Consider the following 23,513-nt stretch of genomic DNA (forward strand, 5'->3'; position numbering starts at 1 on the left):
TAAAAATGTCTCTCCCTGCTGCTATACTGTGTCAGTCCAGCTGCTAGCCTGTGCTTGGTCAGCTGCTCTGCCCAATCAGTAAGTGGTCAGTCTGCTCGTCGGTCTGTGTTTCAGTAAGTGGTCAGTCTGCCGTTCGGTCTTTGTTTCAGTAAGTGTACAGTCTGCCGGTCGGTCTGTGTTTCAAAAAGTGTACAGTCTGCCGGTCGATCTGTGTTTGTGAAGAATGTGAAGGCCATTCTCGTTCCTTGTTGACACTCAGATGTGGGCCTGAAAAGTGCTCACTGCACAATCTTGGCTGATTGGTAAACAACATACCTTGGCCTCATGAAAATGGATCCTATGTTTGAGACCTTTGTGTTTGAATGACTGCTTAACTCTGCTCTTTTCCCTTTAAGCTGTGTTCAGTCAGCCTTTTGTACTGTTTAGGAGTGCAGTTGATGCCATAAACATGACTTGACTAAAGTTCTCTTTGGAACTTTGATTTCTCATTGTTGTTGTGCTGTTGTGCTGTAATGTACATTCCAATGTGTTTTTGCTCTTTCAGACACAGTTTACTTCCATCTACCACCCCTAGAAGGAGAGATGAAGTGTGTCTATGGGGTTTCCTGTTACAGGCAGATAGAGGCAAAGGTAAAAGTACTATGCGGCCAATCATATTTGCAGTATCTTATGGCTTTTTTAAGAATACTAGTGTTTGAATTTGAATAGATGTGTTCATTGGATGGTGATCTGATCTGATCAGGAAAGACAGCACTACTTATAAAGCTCCTTCCTGTTCTAGGCTCTCAAAGTGCGGCTGGCTGATGTTACCAGGGAAACGGTGCAGAAGAGTGTGTGTGTCCTCAGTCGAGTGGTGAGTCAGCTGACAGACAGCCACATGGCAACTGGTGTGTGTGTGTGTGTGTGTGTGTGTGTGTGTGTGTGCGCGCAGGCACAAAACACAATGATAAAATTCATCTGTGGTTCATGTAGCTAACATTTATTTATTTTTAATCCATAAAAGGCATTTTGAACTGTGAGTCTTCATTAGTCACCATGCCCTGGCTGTATTTGGCTGTTGCTCTCAAGGCCATATCAGTCATGGAGAATCCCATGTTTGTTTGTGGTGATGGCGCATAAGGAACTGTCATGGCGAAAACAAATGGGCGTATCTCCTGGCATCATTTTCTGAAAATCTAAAGTTACCTGTTTGTGACCAAGTCATACACTAAGTTCAGAGAGGATAACAACAGCATATATTTGGGGTATATATATATATATATATATATATATATATAAACACTTATAAAGGTTAAAAGCTGTATATGTACAGCTTTAATGATATACAGTATACATAATAATATATATATTCAGCTTATTCCAAATGAAATTTGCGGTTGCGCCTCATGTTTGGATGGGTTTCTCTGTTCATGAATGTGAGAAACGTTTCACCCAGGATTGCCCCAAACATGTGTGGCACTATAGAAAGAATGGCCATAATTCATAGTGAAGGAACAGCTGATGTGATGGTTGACAGGTTTGCGAAAGTGATTCTGTTGCTTACAAATCGCTGAGTTTCAGCTCAAGTTCTAGTTTTGTAATCCTTTTTTCACAGAAGTAAAGTTCTGGTTTTGTAGTCCTTTTCTCACAGTAAAGTAAATTCAATTCAATTTTATTTGTATAGCGCCATAACAATACAATTGCCTCTCGGCGCTTAACAGAGCCCAGAGCCTGAACCCCCTTAATGCATGCACAACGGCAACAGGGGCAAGGAAAAACTCCCTGTTGGGCAGGAAGAAACCTTAAGCAGAACCACGGCACATAAGGGGGGACCCATCTGCTTGAGGTCGGCCGGGTGGAGACAGGAAGGTGGGACGGGGGGAAGGGGAAGGGTAGTTTGGCAGAAGCGGAAAGGAAGCAATAGGGGCAATACACAGCCAGCATTTGGTCACTGGACATATGTGTACATACATCTGGTGGTAAATACATGATACAGACAAGGCCAGATTACTGTGGCAATAGGGTTACTGTTACAGGGGTAGGGGATGTAGGGACAGAGAAACAATTCGGTGGAGGCAATAATGTATATTGTACATAAATCAGCCTCCCCACATGTTTTGTTCACTCTGTATATCAATAGCCACAGGATGGACATACTTGAATATATGTATGTATGTACTTATGTATGTACAGTATGTATGCTACCTGAATTTGCACTCATCAATCAGTAAATAGGGTGTGTTAGGTGTTAAACGTGTTGGTATGGTCATACCTGTTTACTCCCTATGGTGGGGCTGGCTTGAGAAAGGATCTGGATCAGGGCTGGGTTGAGAAAGGATCTGGATCAGGGCTGGGTTGAGAAAGGATCTGGATCAGGGCTGGGTTGAGAAAGGATCTGTATCAGGGCTGGGTTGCTGCATTTGTGTCTATGTAGCGTCTGATCTTACAGAGAACAAGACACATGTTTTACTCTAGACATTTTGTTTGTGTGTGTTGTGCATTGCTTGGATTAAAGTGACTGTTGGTTATTATATGTTTGGCACCACTGGTCATTGTTTAATTGTTGTTCCCCAATCTCTCTGCTAGCCTCTGTATGGCCTCCTCCAGGCCAAGTTACAGCTCATTACACACGCTTATTTTGAGGAAAAAGACTTCTCCCAGATATCCATTTTAAAGGTAAATATATATTTTAGTTCGTTATTATATATTTTTGTTGTCTTTATTTTTATGTCTTTAACATATATTTTCTGCTCTCTGTCTCTCTCTGTTGCTATCTCTGTCTGTCTCTGCAGGAACTGTATGAACACATGAATGGCTCTTTACGGGGCACGGCTCTGGATGGATCCCAGGTGTACTTGGGTAAGTCTACTCCACAGGCCTCATTTGACCCCAGCACCACGCAGCCACCCACCCAGGGGATGAGAGCCCGTTAAATGCTGATAGACCCCTCATGTCCAAGAGCTGTTTTAAAGTCATTTCTCCGCCTAGATAAGCAGCAAAGTCTCTGTGGCTCTGGATGAATGACGGAGTGATAAGATCGTCACCTCTAACAGTTTCCCTGTCAGGTTACTGTGTTATGCAAGCTTTGTTCTGTGGTCCTGCTCCGGGCGAGGTTGGGAGCCTCTAGGTCATGGTTCAGCCTGGGGGCAAGAGGCCTTTGTTGTAAAACATTCAGGGGCAGGAACGAGGTGAGCAGGTGCTGCAGGGTGGCCCTGCCAACATCTTTTATACGTGCAAGGGTCACACAATTAGAAATAATAATAATTTGATGATATTGTTTCTTGTTGCAACATGATTTCTTTTGAAGAAAGAGGTTTTTAGAACCTGTAGACCAATCAGCTGGTTTTTAGAACCTGTAGACCAATCAGCTGCCTTTCGAGCTTTATTGGGATTGTACAAAGTTGGGAGAATAACCTGGGAAGATTTGCATTTCTATGTCCCTATTTTCTTCTGGTGCCGGTCTTTAAAAGTGACTGTCCAGTACTTAAATAGATTGAACGGATCATACTTGGTAAATCATTTTGCTTTTAAAGTACTGTCTAAGCACAATTATTTTTAGGCAAAATTCCGCTTAGAAACTATCAACATGCTACCCAACAACATGAAACCTCAGGATTGCATTGACTTGCCAAGCTTAGATAGTCCTGCCAGGAGAAGTCTGATGTGTTCATAATGTCCTGTCTTTTCTGTCTCGCTGCTACAGGACTGTCTCCCAGAGATTTAATATTGCACTTTCGACATAAGGTAATCCTCACGCCTCTGACACAATTGAGTTTGTCTGCCTTCTCATGTCACAAAGAGTAAACTGAGTGAATCTGTTTTGTAAATCCCACCAGTCTAAAACAACCGCCATCTCACTCTCGCTCTCTCTCTCTCTCTCTCTCTCTCTCTCTCTCTTTTGGTTTCTCAGGTCCTCATTCTCTTTAAACTGATTCTGCTAGAGAAGAAGGTAAGACACAATAGTTATATTTATCAATTAAGGTTTCTATAATAAGTATAACAACATAGTAAATATTTTTCATTATGCCATTTCCAAAGGCCTTACATACTCGTCATTTGTTGTGTGGAAGTAGATTCCTCCACAGAAACAATTCCTTTTCCACAGAAACAATTACCAGGTTGTGAAATAGCCCAAACAGGCTGGTTATTAATGACCTATCTCCTCCTGCAGGTCCTGTTCTATGTGTCTCCAGTGAACAGACTGGTTGGGGCCCTAATGACTCTGCTGTCGCTTTTCCCTGGTAAGCTGCTAGACCAAATAGCCACTGTGTCATTAGATTATATTCAACTATACTGCCATTGCACAGGGTACAAGTACTGAGACAACGAAATGCAGTTAACCCATTTAGGCCTAAAGCGCCTGAAAAAAATGCCTGTAAAACCTAGGCGATTTCAGAAAAGACCCCAAAACCTGAAGTTTTTCTAGAAATTCAGCAATTGTGTCAACGCCTACTAAATTACTGATTTCTCAGCCCCTGTAACAGATAGGAACACAATTCAAAAAGTATTTGAGAGCTTACACCTGTGGCTTTCATGGGAATTTGAATTTTTATTTACAAATATTTACAATATTTACATACACCTTCTCAAAAGTAAAAAAAATATGTAAAAGTGCAGGATCAGCACAAAACAGTAGAAAAAAAAAATAATTGGCTATATGACAAAGTATATAACAAAGTGAATTAAGTATATAACTATATAATTATAAGTATATAATTCTTAAAGGGAAAGTTTTAACTTTTGAGTTGTTTACTTGTTTTATTATGAGCAGAAGGGAATACGATTAACATCTATTTTGTTGTCCGTGTAGTTTTTACATACCAGGGATTTTTTATGCTCATTTGGACACTATGGATGGAGAATGGATCTGACAGTGTCAACCTCTGAGTTGTTTACTTGTTGTATTATGAGCAGAAGGGAATAAGAATTTGATCAACAATTATAACTATTTTGTTGTCTATGTAGTTTTTACATACCAGTGATATTTTTATGCTCATTTGGATACTATCACTGAGATACAGATTAACTAGTTTAGTGTCAAATATTCCATTCAAAGGGAAAAAACAGGAATAATTCAAATAAAAAACAGATTTCGAGTACATCTTATTTATCAACTGATAAATACTGTATGCTGGGCTGAAATGGAAGGCAACCAAAGCATTCACTATAATAAAGTCAAACGAGGATTCAGTAGCATTAACTGATTATAAACAGCATTCTATAGGGACTGATTATTGTTTCGAAATACTAGAATATATAATAATGCAAAGAATAGAGAGATGTCGATATAATTCGCTCGTTCACACTCTTGCTCACTGGAGAACGTTTTAACAACATAGCAAGCTAGCTTAGTGTTAATATAGCCCTCTATGATACCATATTCCCTTTCATTTACCTCAAGTAAACCTACATTTAAGCAAGTAACAATCGTTAACAACTACAGATAACCATATTCTGTAACTACCAGTACTCACAACTCACTCCTTGCCTAATTTACTTTGAGCTATAATCCTGGCTGTCGTGGATGAGACGTTACTTAGCAAACCGAGAAAGCCAACGAATTTTTTTTTAAGCTACTAATGGCAAAACATTTGGGGCACTATCACGTGTCTATTTTGATGCATTTCATTGGCCCAGAGGCCGACAATTTGGGCAAAAAAAACCCTTATACCGGAAAACGACGTATATGCTTTCCCGGCCTTAAAGGTAGAATGACGCAACAGCGCTCCCGGCTTTAATGGTAGAACAGCGGTAATGCTTTCCCGGCTTAAATGGGTTAAGCATCGGTGATGCGTTGGGCAGTTTTCACCACCCTCTGTAGTGCTTTTCGGTCCGCAACAGAGCAGCTGTTATACCACACTGTGATGCAGTTGGTAAGGATGCTCTCGATGGTGCAGCGGAAGAAGCACACCAGAATCTGAGGAGACAGATGGACCTTCTTCATTTTCCTCAGGAATAAGAGACGCTGGTGAGCCTTCTTAACCATGGTTGAGGGTCAAGGACAGGACCTCAGAGATGTGGACACCCAGGAACTTAAGGCTGGAGACACGCTAAACCTCTATCCCATTGATACGGATGAGGGTGCGTGTGCCACCTTTGGTCTACCTGAAGTCCACAATGAGCTCCTTGGTCTTATTGGTGTTGAGAGCCATGTTATTGTCGGCACACCACGCCACCAGGTGCTGGACCTCCTCCCTGTATTCTGTATTACCATGGACAGGTTTGCAGTCGTAGGTGAAGAGGAAGTAGAGGAGAGGACTCAGCACACAGCCCCGTGGTACGCCTGTGTTCATGATGAGGGTTGAGGAGGTGTTGTTGTCTACCCTGACAGACTGGGGTCTGTTGGTAGGAAGTCCAGTATCCAGTTGCAGAGGCAGGGTGTTGATGCCCAGGTCATCAGTTTGGTGATCAGTTCAGCGTTCAACACCATTATTCGCTCCAAACTGAAGTCAATGAAAAACATTCTCACGTAGGTGACGTTGTTGTCCAGGTGGGAAAAGGCAGAGTGTAGTGCCGTGGAGATGGCATCCTCTGTACTCTTATTCTGGCGGTAGACGAATTGGAGGGGGTCCAGTGTGGGTGGTAGACAGGTTTTGAGGTGAACCAGGACCATCCTCTCGGAGTACTTTGTGATGGTGGGGGTGAGTGCAACGGCGGAAGTCATTTAGGCTTACTGCAGTGGAGTGTTTTAGCACCGGCACGATGGAGGTGGTTTCAAAGCACATGGGGATACTGTTTGGGCCAGTGACAGGTTGAAGATGTCAGTCAAGACCTCAGTCAGCTGCCCAGCACAGGCCCTGAGCACACGTCAGGGGGGTGCCATCAGGGCCAGCAGCCTTACGTGCATTAATCTTGCTCAGTGCAGCACACACATCAGTGGAGGAGAGTGTGAGGGGCTGGTGGTCCGCAGAGAGCACAGCCTTGATGGCTGCCTCATGGTTGTCCCTGTCAAAGCGGGCATAAAAGCTGTTCAACTCATCAGGGAAGAAGGCGTCACTGGTTGGGGTGGTGGGGTTGGTGGGTTTGTAATCAGTTTGGCCTGGATGCCTTGTCACATGCGTCGGGGGTCGGAGTTGTTCTTGAAGTGCTCCTCAATCCTTAGCTTGTAGCTGTGCTTGGCCTTCTTGAGACCCCTCTTCAGGTCAGCCCTGTATGAACTGTAGGCCTGGGTGTCACCTGATCTGAAAGCGTGCCTTCAGCAGTAGGCGGACCTCTTTGTTCATCAATGGCTTCTGATTAGGGAATATAGTGATCATTTTGAGGGTGGTGACACTGTTGATGTTGGTGTTGATAAAGTCTAGAACGGAGCAGGCATAAGAATCTATGTTCCGTAAGATAATAAGATCCATGTGGGAGTCCAGTGTGGCCTGAATGGCAAACAAACTCCATTCTGTGTGTCCAAACCGTTACTGGAGTGCAGAGTCTGCTCCCTCTGGCCACACTTTAACTGTCCTCACTGTAGGTTTCACACACTTGATGAGTGGTGTGTACTTGGGGAGTAGGAACAGAGAAAGGTGGTCAGACTGTCCTAAGTGGGGTAAGGGGATGGCTTTGTATTCATCAGCCATGTTGGTGTAAACATGGTCCAAAGTCTTGTATCCTCTCATGGGGCAGGACAGATGTTGGTGGAATTTTGCTGTCTTCAAGTTGGAGTGGTTGAAGTCACCTACAACAATAAAAGCTGTCTCTGGGTGTAAAGTATGTTGTTTACTAATGGCAGCATGCAGTTCTTTCATTGCAAGGTTGGCATTAGCATCTGGAGTCACAACAGTAGAACAGTAGAACTTTCTGGGTATATAGAAAGGTCTACACTTAACCATGAGACACTCTAGGTTAGCAGAGCAGTGACTCTCGATGAAAGCAGTGTCCGTGCACCAAGCTTTGTTCACATAGATGCACAGTCCCCCACGTCTGGTCTAACCAGAGTCATCAACGCAACCTGTGAACACTTCCGGTCAGCATAGCTGGGTTGGTAGCTTACGTTGTCAGCTTACGTTGTCTTGGTGATCTCTCGATTGAGCCGGAGATTGCGATATACTTTTCGGAATTTCAAGATCTGATGTCCAAAAGTTCATGTCAGCTGTATGAAGTATACGCAAGACTGTTCTGAGTGAAGGCAGATAACTACTAATTTGCAGAATTGTTGGATCCTGATACAGCTAATAAAAATGTGTCTTGTCTAGTGCTGTCAAGCGATTAAAATATTTAATCGCGATTAATCGCATTTTTGTCATAGTTAACTCAAAATGAATCACGATTAATCGTAAATGTATTAATCGCAAATTTTTATCTATTCTAAATTTCCCTTCAATCATTTTTTTATCAACATGGAAAAGTGGATTGGCTTGCTTTATGCAATGTTTTATTTTATTGAAAAACAACATTGCCAAACAGGGTACAAAATAAAATTATAAAATGCACTTTTCAGGTAAACAAGGACTCAGCCTATAGTGCAGTTAAACCATGACTTAATATTTTCTTTTTTTCAAGTTTGCTGTGAACATAGAAGTCAGGCCTCTTATTTCAAAAACAATTAACCGTAACAGTTAGGTTACCAATAAAAGGTAAGCCTACTACTTCTGTGCTTTCAGCCAGCTGCCTGTTGACATTTTCAGACAACAGTGAAGCTCGCTTTTTTTGCACAACACAACTTTTAAACGTAAACTTTCTATTCAGAAGCTTTTTATCATCCATTTCGCCGTATTGCGGTCACCATTCACTCAAACGTAACCGTCAGAAAGGCCAGAGACTTAAGCAGATTGTGCATGCGCAGAAATCCGTTGCCCAGCAACCTCCTGTGTTTTGAATTAGTTTGCGGCAAAAAACCTGAAGAGTCTGCACGGTGTTCGTTTGGCTGTACAGTTTAATTAGTAAAAGTAAGATCTGTTTCATATTCCGGACATGTTTGTGCGTCACTGACGAACTGTAAGTCTGTGTTTTATTTCCTATTATATAATGTATAATGTGTAATTCTATAGTTTAATAACGTTAGTTTAGTTAGCAGTTAAGATTAGGTGTTATTGTATGTGGAGATGTCTGGTCTAGACATGTGTAATATGTGTAAGGTTTCTTGTATTATTATGTGTGAGAAATTTGGTTTTCTATTCCTACCGTGAGAATGCCCGTTAATGGCAGTTAAGCTATAATTAGATTACTAAAGCGAATTTAAATGACCACTAGATGGCGGTATAATCTGATAGTGTAATCACCACTATTTACTGTCATAACTTATTTGCTGTGTGTGTCAGAGATATGTTTATACTAGGGCTATAACGATACACCTACCTCACGATTCGATTCGTATCACGATTCTTGACCCACGGTTCGATACACCCCACGATATTATTATTATTATTATTATTATTTAATTTTTTTACCTCGCGATTTTTAAAATATATTTTCTAATTCACATTAGAATAAGTATGAGCTATAAAAAAATGAAGAAACAATTTATAACCAAATATTGAGGTTTTTATAACTCAAAGCAATGCTGTTGAAAAACATTCAGCAAACTTCGGAACCTGTTATCTATCTGCAGAGCAAATGTCAGGCTCATACAAAAACATTAACGTGAATTAATTGATGCTAATACCTAGCGCGGTCTCTGTAGGATTTCCCATATACGTTAGCATTAAGCTAACATATTTTCTACCACAGTAAAACATGCAATACTTTGTGATTGTTTTTAGAAAACGAATGTTACGTGATGAGATTACTAAAATGTAGTCTGCATGTCTGCTCAGTTTAGCAGTGCTACCCAAGCAAAGGTTTGAAAAGAACTTCAAACTTCAGACTTTCTGTTAGGGAAACAGCTTTCTATCTGCCAAGCAAATGGCAGGCTCATGACAACACGCGCAACCTTTGGGAGCATGAACTGCACTGAGTAAATTTTGCGCAACAATTAACCCCAACGCTGAAGCAAGCAGCTGCCTTTACTAGCGAACCAAACTTTTTGTATCAAGTGACCGCTGAGGGCATGTCGCGGTTCTGCCTCCTCGCATCGCGATGCAGGTTCTTGGCCCAGAGTGTCGTGATTTCTCGGTTCGATACAATATCGTTACAGCCCTAGTTTATACTAATGTATTATTTGTACCTTATTTCTTTTGATAGACCACGAACATAAACACAACACAAACAGATAAAGACAAAGATAGAGATCCTTGAGACTGCATTCTGACTGTGTTCTTACCGACACACCAGGGCGACACTACCACATCTACCCTACAACCTTTACAGTCCTTTACAATCAGTTTAGTCAGTTTTACAGTAACGTTAGCCTACTACACAGTTTGGGAGAGCAAAAAGAACGTTAGTCTAAAAGTCTTTTTTTTTTTAACGCGTTAATCGCGCAATAAAAACATTTACGCCGTTAAAATGGGCTTGCGTTAACACCGTTAATAACGCGTTAAACTGACAGCACTAGTCTTGTCATATGTCATTGTGGCTGGGTCGGGGCAGAATCTTTAACCCTTAGCTTGTAGAAGATTGCTCTTATTTTAAAGTGCAGAAAAGGAGACAGCGATGTGTTTTCCCTCACTCACAGTCTGGCCTTCTTTGTGTTTTGCCTCAGGCATGATGGAGCATGGCCTCGCTGACTCCTCCCACTACAAGCCCAGGAGCAGCGTGTCTGAAGAGCTGAGCCCGGTCATCGAAAGTGTGCCAGGCGCTGAGGAGTTTGTGTCTGTGTCTGTCACAGACATTGCCAATGCCACCCGTGAGCTGGAGGGGGCCACTGATACCCCAAAAGCCCTGTCCCCTCCCTGCAGCCCCCTCAGGGAGGACGGCCACCTCCTCAAGCCCCCCCAGCGCGCCTCGCCGGACTCCTCTGAGAGCGACTGGGAGACCCTGGACCCCAGCGTGCTGGAGGAGGTGCAGCAGCAGAAGGAGGAGGAGGAGGAGGCCGGTGGAGGGTCGGGGTCAGGACCATGCCAAGGGGAGCAGGATAGTGAGGCCTTTGAGCCCGCCTCAGGCCAGCCCATCACGGTGCAGCCTCAGTCCAATGCAGGCGGTCAGGGCGTCCTCACCCAGGGGCTGGTGTCTGGCTTGGAGGAGGACCAATATGGCCTGCCTCTCGCCATCTTTACTAAGGTAGGGGGGCACATACTTGCGTGCTCGATCAAACTCTGAGCCATCCACACATTCTGGTAGACGGTATACACAATTCAGGCTGCCAAGGTTATCACTTATGTGAACAGGTATTTGGAGTATTGGGAAATGAAATTCAACCAGTGCATTGGAAGTGTTTTTACATGTGATACAATATTAAACACTCGGAACACAGTGTACAGATTACCATCCATTAACAAATACAACAACTTCTTTGCTTTTTGTGGTTTAATAACTTGATTCACAAAGGTTACACAACTTGTCACTGTAGTATATGCTATTTCAGATATTTCAGATATTGCAATTGTTTACTCTAAATAGTTTACTCTGAAATGTGTTGCCAGGGTTACCTGTGTATGCCGTACATGGCCCTGCAGCAGCACCACCTGCTGTCAGATGTGACAGTGCGTGGCTTTGTTGCCGGGGCAACCAACATCCTCTTCCGTCAGCAGAGGCACCTGAGTGATGCCATAGTAGACGTGAGTCATTCTCTTCTCTTTCCATCTCATCTCTTCACATTCCCACTGACTTACTGCCCAACACCGCTCTTCTCCTTACTCCAAAGGTCATTTTCTTCTCCTCCCTTCTCATCTCTTCACATTCCCACTGACTTACTGGCCAACACCGCTCTTCTCCTTACTCCAAAGGTCATTTTCTTCTCCTCCCTTCTCATCTCTTCACATTCCCACTGACTTACTGGCCAACACCGCTCTTCTCCTTACTCCAAAGGTCATTTTCTTCTCCTCCCTTCTCATCTCTTCACATTCCCACTGACTTACTGGCCAACACCGCTCTTCTCCTTACTCCAAAGGTCATTTTCTTCTCCTCCCTTCTCATCTCTTCACATTCTCACTGCCCAACATCGCTCTTCTCCTTGCTTTGGTCCTTCAGCTTTCCCTCATTTCTCTATCTCTCCATCTCCCTGGCTTGTCTACTATTTTAAGTGTTTAGTCTATATACACCAGTTATATTGTTGTGCAGCAGATGCTTGTTTTGACACTGATTTGAGCCCATGATGTGTGTGTCCAGGTGGAGGAGGCCCGGATCCAGATCCAGGACCCTGAGCTGCGGCGGCTGCTGAGCCTGACCACAGCTGACCTGCGCTTCGCAGACTACCTGGTCAAGCATGTGACGGAGAACCGTGAGGACGTCTTCCTGGACGGCACCGGCTGGGAGGGGGGCGATGAGTGGATCAGAGCACAGTTCAACCTTTATGTGCTCTCACTGCTGTCTTCCACGCTACAGCAGGGTACTAAAAGACAGACAGACAGACAGACAGACAGACAGACAGACACACAGACACACAGACACACAGACACACACAGACCTATTAAGTACATTTAAAGCAGATGTAAATGTATTTCACTAATTTAACTGCATTTAGCTGTTTTTGTTGTAGTGCTGTCTACATAAGGCTTAGAATGGCTTGAAATGTTGGCTATTAACTTTCAGAGAGCATTGGTATTTGTACCCGCTGCTCTAAACTGCTATTCATTAACTTATTAACAAATCACTAAACTAGAGAGAATGGAACACACCCTTTCTCTCACTTTTCTGCCCCACACTTCAGGATGATGGTACCTTGCGCACACAGACACACAGACACACAGACACACAGACACAGACACACAGACACACAGACACACAGACACACAGACACACAGACACACAGACACACAGACACACAGACACACAGACACACAGACACACAGACACACAGACACACAGACACACAGACACACAGACACACAGACACAGACACACACACAAAGGCACACAGACACACACACACACACACACAAACACACACGCACACAGCTGTACAGTCATAGCTCACACTGACATAGCTGTTAGCTGTTCTGGCAAATGCTGTGGAAATACATGTTTCACTGATATTAGCTGATTAATTGGTCATCTTAATGAATGAGTAGGGCCTTATACATGTGCCACTGAGATCAGATCAGTTTATCGTATCGTATTCGCGTGTAGGTGTGAAGATTTTCAAGGGAAACGGCTCTTGTCGTTACCTGTATACATGTGCAAAATGTGAAGCTGTTACATTGCCTCGGGCATGCGCAAAGACCACGGAGATGTGCTCCCACCTGGTTTGTTTACTAACAACATCAACGTGGATCCGCATCGGGCACAGGCAGTGTAGTGGCTTAAAGTTCCCTTCTTTCTATCAGCATATAGTTCTTAATATTTTCTTTGAATAACCACTCTCGGATGGAAAGAAAACGAGTCTACGCGTGGATGTGTTTCAACAACGGTAGAAAACTGTGTTTGCTCCGTCTTTTACTGGACTCATAATTATATGACAGTGGTATTAGTTACAGTTGAGACACCCGAAATAACTTGCATGCGCAGCAATCCTGAGACGTGATTTTTAGTTTGCACATGAATAATAACGTCTTCTTTGATCCCAGGAAATTTGAGCACATAACCCATCTCCCTTACGGAGATATTGGCGAAAGTTGTTTAACCTACTTCATTGCAAACGTCTAGTTTTTCAAACGTGTCTAGTTTTTGTGCAGTAGTGAATAGAGTCTCAGTCTACTACACCATACATAGCATATCATGTTTGTAGAAAATGATTAAGGTGCAACAAATGCCAATAAGCATATTTAAATTAAATGATTCACATTGCAAGCAAAATGGTGAGGCTGGAGCACAGGGAGGGACAACGGTGACGCAGTTTGGATGTAGCGACAAACATTTATGTGCTGTAACAAACAGTGTTAACCAGTATGTGAGTAACCAGGGTTTTTATTAAAACATAGCGTGTGTAATGTGTAGCTATTTCATTCCGTTTATTAACCTTTCCGGCTGTCTGTATTACTAGCCAGCAGCAGACGTAAAGGAAAGGGAGCATTTTACTCCCCGGCAATCTCTCTACAAACTTCCATATAGACGCGGGATCAGCAGAGGAAAATCTACTTTCCTTTTGGGAGAAACCAGGCCAGTCGTTCCCACGACTACAGCACCTTGCAAAACGAATTATATGCGTTCCAGCAACAAGTGCTGCGAGTGAGCGCTCCTTCAGTGCAGCAGGGCGCGTTATAGAAGCCAGGCGCTCTCGCCTGAATCCTGACACTGTAGATGCTATTTTATTCCTGCATAGTGCTAAGACAAATTCTAAATAGAACGAAGGTTAGGCATATCAGCAGAGGTATATTTTGGTTACATTAGGATGGCTATGTTTATAGCTTGCGTTTTGGGCGCACCACAATGCCAAGAAGTTTGTCGCGACTGTAATGGCATATTTCATTGTGGGGGTGATTGATAGCTTAAGGCTTACGAGACACGGTGTTTCCGATGTTTTACTGAGTCCTCTCTGTCTCTAGCACACACACACACACACACACACACACACACACACACACACACACACTAACGGAAGCAAAAAAGGTTTAAATTAAGTGACATCCCTCAAATGTCGCGTCTCCCGCAAACCTGCAAGCTATGAGTCAGCTGTCAGTATTGGAAGAAGCCTTAACGTCTCGAAGATGAAACTTCCTGGGTTATTTTGTTTCGTTAGGCTATTAGTTATATTTTAAAACAGCCAGTCACATTGTAGCCTACCACTCATGGAATAAGGAATTTCAAAGAGATGATGGAGTGAACTTTCTAGCCTCTAACTTTCTAGCCTCCTGTCACCGTCTCCCCCCAGTCACGCACGGCCTCCCCCATGACACATCGGCCTGATTTGACACGCCCTTTTCTAAGCCGAACGAACGTGGTAAACCACCTCTCTCGAAAGCTTCAGACGATCAGCGGAAAAACTAACGGTTTACATCTAGACCCCTTATACATGAGGCAATTGTAACACGTTCGCGAGTTTCTATCGTGGTAGAAGCGATGTAACAGCTTTACATTGACGCATGTATAAGGGGCTAGTGTGTGTAATGAAGCTTGGCCCTCTGCCCTGTCTAGATAATGAGAAGATGTTGGCTGATTATGGAGCTCCATTCGTCTCTGCCTGGAAGATCACGCATAACTTCCGAGTGTGGTACAGCAACAAGCACCCGGCCATGGCTGAGATCACCCCTGGGTAAGGCTGGGGCCTAGGTGGAGGGGCAAAACTATTATTAAAAGTAACATTTGTTTGTACACCTGCTAGAGTTCAGAGTGGTGTTTAGTACTGTTTACAAACAGAATAATTTGCTTTTTGTGTCTGTGACGCCTTCCACTGCCTTCACCATTATCTGTGTCTCTTGCTCCCATAGCCATCCTTGCTTTGGCCAGTACAGTGTGACTGACATGAAGCTGCGCCTCTCACAGTGAGTACTCCTGCTACTGCATCACTTATAGTCACTAGCATAGCTTTAGTCTCACAGTGAGTACTCCCGCTACCACATCACCTGTAGTCACTAGCATAGCTTTAGCCTCACAGAGTGAGTACTCCCGCTACTAGATCACCTGAAGTCACTAGCATAGCTTAAGTCTCTCAGTGAGTACTCCCGCTACTAGAACACCTGTAGTCACTAGCATAGCTTTAGTCTCACAGTGAGTACTCCCGCTACTAGAACACCTGTAGTCACTAGCATAGCTTTAGTCTCTCAGTGAGTACTCCTGCTACTAGATCACCTGTAGTCACTAGCATAGCTTTAGTCTCTCAGTGAGTACTCCTGCTACTGGATCAGCTGGAGTCACTAGCATAGCTTTAGTCTCTCAGTGAATACTCCTGCTACTGGATCAGCTGGAGTCACTAGCATAGGTTTAGCGCTTTGACCCAGTTCTAGCCCATGTCCGTCCCCTTCCTGGCTATTCCTTGGAGAATTAAGACCTTGATCGTAAACGGAAAAATTTAATATAGATCCTTCAAACGAGTATCGTGATCCGTTAATGCGATTCTGTAAATATGAAGAGCTGCAGGCAGATGCACCACATTAACTGGAAGGACCAATAGGACAGTGCAGACCTCCACCACGGCCAAATGCCCTCTCACAATGTTAACAAAAGCAAAAAATAATTTGAGGTTCCTCCGATGATTTAGATCCACTCCAAAATGTCTTGTGTTCTTCCGTAGCCCATTCTACACCTTTAATATCAGGATTCATGAAAATTGGGCCAGGAGTTTTGTGTAATCCTGCTGACAGACAGACAGACAGACAGACAGACAGACAGACAGACAGACAGACAGACAGACAGACAGACAGACAGACAGACAGACAGACAGACAGACAGACAGACAGACAGACAGACAGACAGACAGACAGACAGACAGACAGACAGGACACGACACGGTGGAGGAAATAAGAGTGCCTGTTGAAGGAGAAAGCTGACCACTTGCTGCCACCATGTGGCAGTCAAAGGAAGTAAAACATATCTAACTTGCCATAAGTCAAAGGTGGTCAATTAATAGTGTTTATGTAGATTCTGCAAAAAAAACTCTTCATTTATGTTATGATATGAAATTTTCCTAAACATCATACGCCATTGTCTCTCCCAACCCAATCCCTCTTTCTAAAACGCTCTTGATGGATTCGAAGAATATAATCCGTTGGGTGCCTCTTTCTGTGTCAACATGGTCCGTCTAGAATGTCTGCTGGCTATTCACTCACACTTTCAGCACATTGCAGCCTTCCAGACTTCATGTCCACCTGTACATAGCGCTGTGCTGCTGTTGACCATGATGGAGAAGGAATCAGCCTGGGCTTCCTCATACTCATGGACTTAGATCTTTAAAAAAAAAAAAAAAGAGTTCAGTAAGAAAAAAAAGAAAAAGGTCTTGCATATCTGTCCATCTGTCTGTGCACATGTGTGTGTGCACTTGGTTTCAGTCCAGGAAGTTAAGAGTGGGAAGGTGATCTGGGCTGGTATAGGATTTCTGCCTGTGCCCCATCCTTAAAATGAAAGCCTCTAGGATTACACAGGGAATATTTGCTCCCCTTGTGTGTGAGCAGCTGCGTGTGTGTGTGTGTGTGTGTGTGTGTGTGTGTGTGTGTGTGTGTGTGTGTGTGTGTGTGTGTGTGTGTGTGTGTGTGTGTGTGTGTGTGTGTGTGTGTGTGTGTGTGTGTGATGGGGGTTCATGCAAGGGTGTCTTCATCCGGGCTCATCTATTGATAGCTTTATGGTGAGAACACCAGCAGGGCTGCTTGTTGCTGATATATTGGCCTCTGACTTCCTGTGCTGGCTGGGGTGTCAGGCACCCTGTGAACTTTGTCGTAATGCCTTGGTAAACAAATAAACAGACGTGGTCTAGCTCCATCTAGCTCTCAAATAGATCAAATGTATTGTTCTGTATTTGGACTAGCAATCATGCCTAATATTAAGCACACTTTGTGTCGCCCTGTCTCTATAATCTCTTTCTCTATAACCATCAGTACATGCCCATAGTCTTGGTAGGATGATGACTGACACAGAGAAAGAAAGAGGGTGGTGTGTTTTTGCACTCTTTGTGTCGGTCTGCATTGCCCCCCCCCCCCCCCCCCCCCCCCCCCCCCAGTCACTTCCTGTATCCCTTCTCAAGGCAAGTAAACACTCCCCCTGGCAACGCCAAGGAGCAGAAAAGGCAGGAAAAGGGCAATCTGGCTTCCTTTGAATTGAAATGGCTACAGTCAACAGCACTGGGTTGCCCTCAGTGGAAAGTGTGTAGCATTGGATATGAGACCAACAATGCTGGTATTGAGTGTCAAAACAGAGGAGGGGAATTGTGTTACAAAGAGCCCTCTGATCAGGTTTCATAGGCATGGCTCCTTGGCCACTGCTGTCAGGCAGAGAGCAGACCTCTTCTCTCCACTTGGTATTCTAGAGGCTAGAGTGTGACCTGTACCTGGAGTCATCAGTATCAGGTCTTTGGGTGCTCCCAGGAAACAGACTCAACATCTTAGGATGAAGAACTCTGTATAAAATGTGATAATGTTTGTGGGAAAGACTATGTGTAAGGCAATGAGCTTTGTATTTCTCTCAATTTTCATTTGCTTAAACAAAAAAATCTATCAGGTCAGTTTTGTCACATGCTACTTTCCACAAACGGCATGGTCTGACAAATGAGTCATTATATTTCAGTGTGGCAATCATGGTAGTTTGACTGATGTTAAGCTCATTCTCATTGTTTTCATTTTTAAGTGCATTGTGCCAGTATTAGCAGACTTGTTTGCAACACAGTTTTATAGCCTCATATGCCCCAAGTAGTCAAATACAAAAATCTATTGATTTTTGAGGATGAATCAACAACCATGAAGGTTGTTTGGAAATCCTATTCAAGCAAAAAAGACGAATCGAAGCAAATTGCAAATTGCGAATATGCACTGACTAGATAAATATTGTGAAGGCTAATTTATGCTCAGTGTTGTATATGTATATGTATATGTATATGTATATGGACGGAGCCTTCTGTCCGGACTCTGCGTTCATTTCGTCCGTATTTGTCTTCTGAAAGCTTACGGATACGGACCAGTACCATCGCAAATCGTGGGGGCAGTGTAGCAAACAGTTCAAGCAAGACAAAACAAAGAAATTATAAAAAATGGATGGGAATCAAACGTGAGTTGGATGGTAGCGAAGTAAAAGTGGAGCGGCCCTCTAGTGGATGTATAGCTTAACATCCACGCCAAACAAAGAAATTATAAAAAATGGACGGGAATCAAACATGAGTTGGATGGTAGCGAAGTAAAAGTGGAGCGGCCCTCTAGTGGATGTATAGCTTAACATCCACGCCAAGGACACATCGTTTGAAATAGACATATTTATTTTCACATGTGAAGGGAGCATAAATGAGCCTTGAATGTCTTCCACTTTCAAGATTATAGTGTAACGTTTCATGTAAAGTGAACTAGGGGTGGCTTCCACTTTCAAGATTAGAGTGTAACATTTCATGTCAAGTGAGAACTCCCAAATATTACAGCCATTCGGATCATATTTCTCAAACAAACGAAGTCGCTTTTCCAGAAGGGGCGGTCCCATTGAGATCATATTTAACCAACTACAGACATTGAGATCATATTTATCAAACTACAGACACTTTTACAGAAATGTATTCAAATTTGAATAATGCTTGTTTCTGATACCCTAAGAAATATGCCATACTTACCAGGACCTTGTTGACCGAGTATATATCCCAAGAAGCATTTCTAAATAGCCTTTTTGAGCTAAACCCCTAAAGTCAGTGGCTGTAACTGAATGGTGAATAATGCCCTTATGGGTCTCATGTTGGATTTCTCCATCATATTTGTTTATTTACCAGAAATAAATGAACAAAATGAATATTGAGGTGGAAGTCACTGAGAGTCTTAAAATAAATAAATAGAAATAGATTAAAAAGAAATGTGTATTACTTTGCTATCTGAGAGATTAATGCTTCTCAGCATTTAATTAAATATTTAATATCATATTTGTAATATTGCAGCTCAAACTGTAATTAATGACAGGGAGACTTCATACCAGGAAGGGATTGAAATGTTTCACTGTGTGTGTGTGAGAGAGTGGGTGTACTTATGTGTCATTGTGTTTGTGTGAGAGAGAGAGTGTGTGTGTGTGTGAGAGAGAGTGTGTGTGTGTGTGTGTGTGTGAGAGAGAGTGGGTGTGTTTTTGGAGACTTGGTAGTGGTCGCTTACTCTCTTTTCCTTGTGGTATTCCAGCTCTGTGCAAAATAGTGAGCGTGGGAAAAAGATTGGCAACGCTGTAATGACCACCAGCCGGAGCGTGGTTCAGACGGGGAAGGCTGTAGGTGAGTGGAAGAGACATGGTTAACCCAAAGACACAACATCCCACCTCTCTGGAGATTGCTTTTAGATTGTATGGTACTACAAATTGTGTACTTTTATGTGAATGTATTTTATTGATACTTAAATTCTTAAACATTGTTCTGTTCTATTTTTAAAAATCCTTCTCTCAGGATTCATCTAATGGTTTTGTCCTTGCCCTCAGGTCAGTCTGTGGGGGACGCCCTGACCAGTGCCAAGTCAGCCATGTCATCGTGGTTCTCCACCCTGGCCCAGCCTGCTGCTGAGGCTTCCCCAGCCTGTCCCGAGACTCCAGCTACCAATGAGTGACACCCACACCTCTTCATGAACTGTAACCAGACCCAGACCCAGACCCAGAGACAATCCAGGGGCACTAGTCACCTTTCCTGACACACGTCCTTGGTTGACTCATGGGTCAGGAAGCACTGATGTACTACCACAGATTCATGGGTCAGGAAGCACTGATGTCCAACCACAGATTCATGGGTCAGGAAGCACTGATGTCCAACCACAGATTCATGGGTCAAGAAACACTGATGTCCAACCACAGATTATTGGTATTCCAGCCATTGGCTGCATTGGCATGCTATCCATTGCTCACTTGAACTTGGGCTTTAGGATGAACTTGATATCAGGTACTGTTAGCCCTGGACCTCACCATCAAGACAAGAAAAAAATACTATCTCCACACTTAAGTCCTTTTTTATCTCCAATCTGTATCTCTCCATTCTTTACCACTAACCAGAACTGTTGAAGCATTGTACACCAATGGCTATCTTCCTGATGACTTCCTCCCTGAGATTTCTGTTATTTTCCCACCTCAATGGATCATGAACGATCAAAGTCTAAGTGTTCTGGAAGTATGTTGTGTTTGTGTGTGTGTGTGTGTGTGTGTGTGTGTGTGTGTGTGTGTGTGTGTGTGTGTGTGTGAGCGCGCGCATGAGTGTGTGTGAGAGCGCGCGGTTGTCAAGGCTGTTGAGGCAGGGAGTGAACACTGCTGTAGGTCTGAAACCAGCTGTCTTTGTTTTTCCATCTTTTGAATTGAATGGGGTATTTTCTGCTGCTGAAAATTCTGTTCAGTTTTAAGAGACATTCCCTTGCCCTTTTGTAGATCCTGCTACAGAGGCTGACTTAGGTCTCATCTCACTACAGTTGAGGCTCTTGGGGCTTTGGACAGCACTAGCATGTTGACTGAAGTCTCATCTCACTACAGTTGAGGCCCTTGAGGCTTTGGTCAGTACTAGCACGTAGTAGCTTCTCCAAGGATGGCCTTTCCAGTGTGGCCATTGGAAGAGATGTCATTCTTAGTTTAAGACAGCATTGCACAATCAAGGATGGCATGGGGCTTCATGGAGCTCCCTCCCTCCAGGTATTACCTGTTGAAAAAAGAGGATGTTCTCAAGACACCTCATTGTCAGTGTTTATGGATCCTCAGTCGTGTTGAACCTTGATCTCACCCAGTAATAAGATCTCAATCCTAGGTTATAATTAGTTATTTATCTAACCATCTTTCATGAAAATGCCAATCTTTGAAATAGCTGTCTCTTCAACTTGATGTGATCTCAGTCTGTTCTGAGTGTTCACTGCAGTCAGTCTGTCCTAATAGATTGTCCTTTTGGAAGCTTGGAAAACAAATTTTGGTTTGTTTGATGCTGTTGAGTTTTGACCTTTGGTGTCTGCCGTAGATTGGTTTTCATTCAAGTGTATGCATTAGCACGTGCCTGAGAGGGTTAACCCTTATATGTTTCCCCCATCTTCTGCCTACTGTACAGAATATTGTGCTTTAATGAAGGATAAAGTGTAAAACAGTGAACCTCTTAGACTAAGTGTTCAGACATGTCATGCATTGACCTCTTATATTTGCATTTTTGAATTGCAGGGGTTTGCAACACACCCACTGAAGCTGGAGCACTAAACTGTTTTGGTGAGAATGCTGAATAGACCTAGATTGACATATTGGGAGGATGTCTTAGGGTTATGTTTTTTCTTTTAATTTAATTGATGACACCCAGTGCTCTCCTTACTTTTTATCGTGTTCTCCCTGGACTAGTGACAATATCAGTATTGATATTGATATCTTATCTGCATTAGTTGTTTTATCTCATAGAAATATGTACATGTGTATATAAATATGAATGTATTCCTATTCCAGCAAGAGTTGTATAATTCTCAACCTATTTTCCTGAAAAATGCTTTTGAAGTCAGAGATGAAAAAATAATTACGGTAATTATACTGCTGTATTAAACAAGAACTATTAATCTTGTGATGCATCTTCATTTCTAAATTATAGGGGGAGAAACTGACATTTAAAAATAGATCTTCATATTGAAGATGAAAATAAAAGATGTTCTGCAGAGGGTTGGTTTTGTTTGTCATCGCTCCTCTTTGATTCCAGACGAGTGCTAGGCTGGCTTCTCTCCGTTAAAATGTAGGTCATCCCAACCGGAGGCCGGCATAGAGGGGGTGGTGGGACACTGAGCAGACATGACCAGACAAAAACATCTCGCCCACGTGCCAGTCAACAACAATGCCGCGCTATAGTCTGACCAGATGAACCGAGTGGCCGTTCCCATGACTGAGATGAATTAGCCGGAGGGGAATTGCTAGCTGGCTTTTGTGAGCGGCTGCTTGTTTTGCTGCCACCACTGAATAGCAAAAACACTGCCTGTCGGCCAGGGACATACCTTTGCCTTCTTTGTGTACTATTCATTACCCATGCTTCAGTGCAGATAATCAGCATGGCTGACTGACGGTGATGAGGATTAGAATGTATTTATCACTTTAAATGTCAAATTATCAGACCATTCTAACGAAAAAAAAAAGACACTAGGCTGGACCACATTTATGAATGTTTTTTTAATAAATTAATGTTCATTCAAAATACAGTGCCAAAGGAACATGATGCAGCTTAACATGCTAGTAAGGTTTGACATGAAGCACCCGTGCTCCTGTTTTATAAAGGTAAGAGGAAGCTCCTCTCCTCCCTGACCTCTCCCGCTACTGCTAGTGGTTGCTGGGACGATCGCCGTAGCAACAGCTTTTGGGCATTGCCTCTTCATGACCCAATCAGCAGCAAGATTCCTCAATATTTTCACTCCAAAAAAAAAAGGGAAATGGATGTCTAAACACAAATCACACTACTTTTTTATAATAAAAAAAGACTAATACAAAATAGACCTGGTTATTTTCCCAACACTAACAGTTTTTCTTCATTGTAAAATATGGAAAAATTATATATATATATAATATATATATATAATATTTCAGCAGCTTTGAAATGAAAATGCATGAGCCCAAGTGTATTTTTTGGCTGTCAAACAGAGAAGAGCAGGGAGGTGCATACTTGTGTGGAAGAGACCCACACTCTCCCCAAGAGGAACAAGGTGGAGAAAAAAAAAAAGCGATAGAACTCCAGCAAATGTGTGATGGGGGACCAATTTGGAGAGAAGACAGTGACAAAGCAGAGGGCAGAGACTACGGTGGGACAGCTAGGTGTGAAGAGGATGGGCCCGGAGTGGGAACGACAGTAGGGGGACTGGACCAGCAGCCACCTTTAAACACCCCAGACAGACTACATCTCCTAACACACACACAGACACACAGACACACACACCCCCTGTTCTTACACATGGTTAGCATAGGAGAGATTCATCTGCAGCTCAGTGGAACAGGAGGGCGAGAAGAGAAGGAGGAGAGGTTTTGGTACAGTTGCCATAAGGAGAGGAGAGTCATTCAGAGGA

General features: G+C 43.1%; 1 protein-coding gene across 2 annotated transcripts in view; it reads left to right on the forward strand.

Annotated features, from left to right (window-relative positions):
* The window catches only part of avl9 (AVL9 homolog (S. cerevisiase)), a 32,285-nt gene extending 10,334 nt beyond the window's left edge, over positions 1 to 21,951 (forward strand). For both annotated transcript variants that reach the window (XM_080855653.1, XM_080855654.1), the window contains exons 3-16: positions 545 to 630; positions 782 to 853; positions 2,566 to 2,655; positions 2,772 to 2,838; positions 3,683 to 3,723; positions 3,890 to 3,928; positions 4,151 to 4,220; positions 10,550 to 11,067; positions 11,430 to 11,564; positions 12,115 to 12,334; positions 15,019 to 15,136; positions 15,312 to 15,365; positions 19,668 to 19,756; positions 19,957 to 21,951. In XM_080855653.1, the coding sequence (XP_080711779.1) occupies positions 545 to 630; positions 782 to 853; positions 2,566 to 2,655; positions 2,772 to 2,838; positions 3,683 to 3,723; positions 3,890 to 3,928; positions 4,151 to 4,220; positions 10,550 to 11,067; positions 11,430 to 11,564; positions 12,115 to 12,334; positions 15,019 to 15,136; positions 15,312 to 15,365; positions 19,668 to 19,756; positions 19,957 to 20,081 (1,724 nt within the window). In that variant the 3' untranslated portion in view covers positions 20,082 to 21,951. The remainder of the gene's footprint in view (positions 1 to 544; positions 631 to 781; positions 854 to 2,565; positions 2,656 to 2,771; positions 2,839 to 3,682; positions 3,724 to 3,889; positions 3,929 to 4,150; positions 4,221 to 10,549; positions 11,068 to 11,429; positions 11,565 to 12,114; positions 12,335 to 15,018; positions 15,137 to 15,311; positions 15,366 to 19,667; positions 19,757 to 19,956) is intronic.
* The last annotated feature ends 1,562 nt before the right edge of the window (positions 21,952 to 23,513 follow it).

The sequence above is a fragment of the Sprattus sprattus genome (genome assembly GCF_963457725.1).
Source record: "Sprattus sprattus genome assembly, chromosome: 17".
Taxonomy (NCBI): Eukaryota; Metazoa; Chordata; class Actinopteri; order Clupeiformes; family Clupeidae; genus Sprattus; species Sprattus sprattus.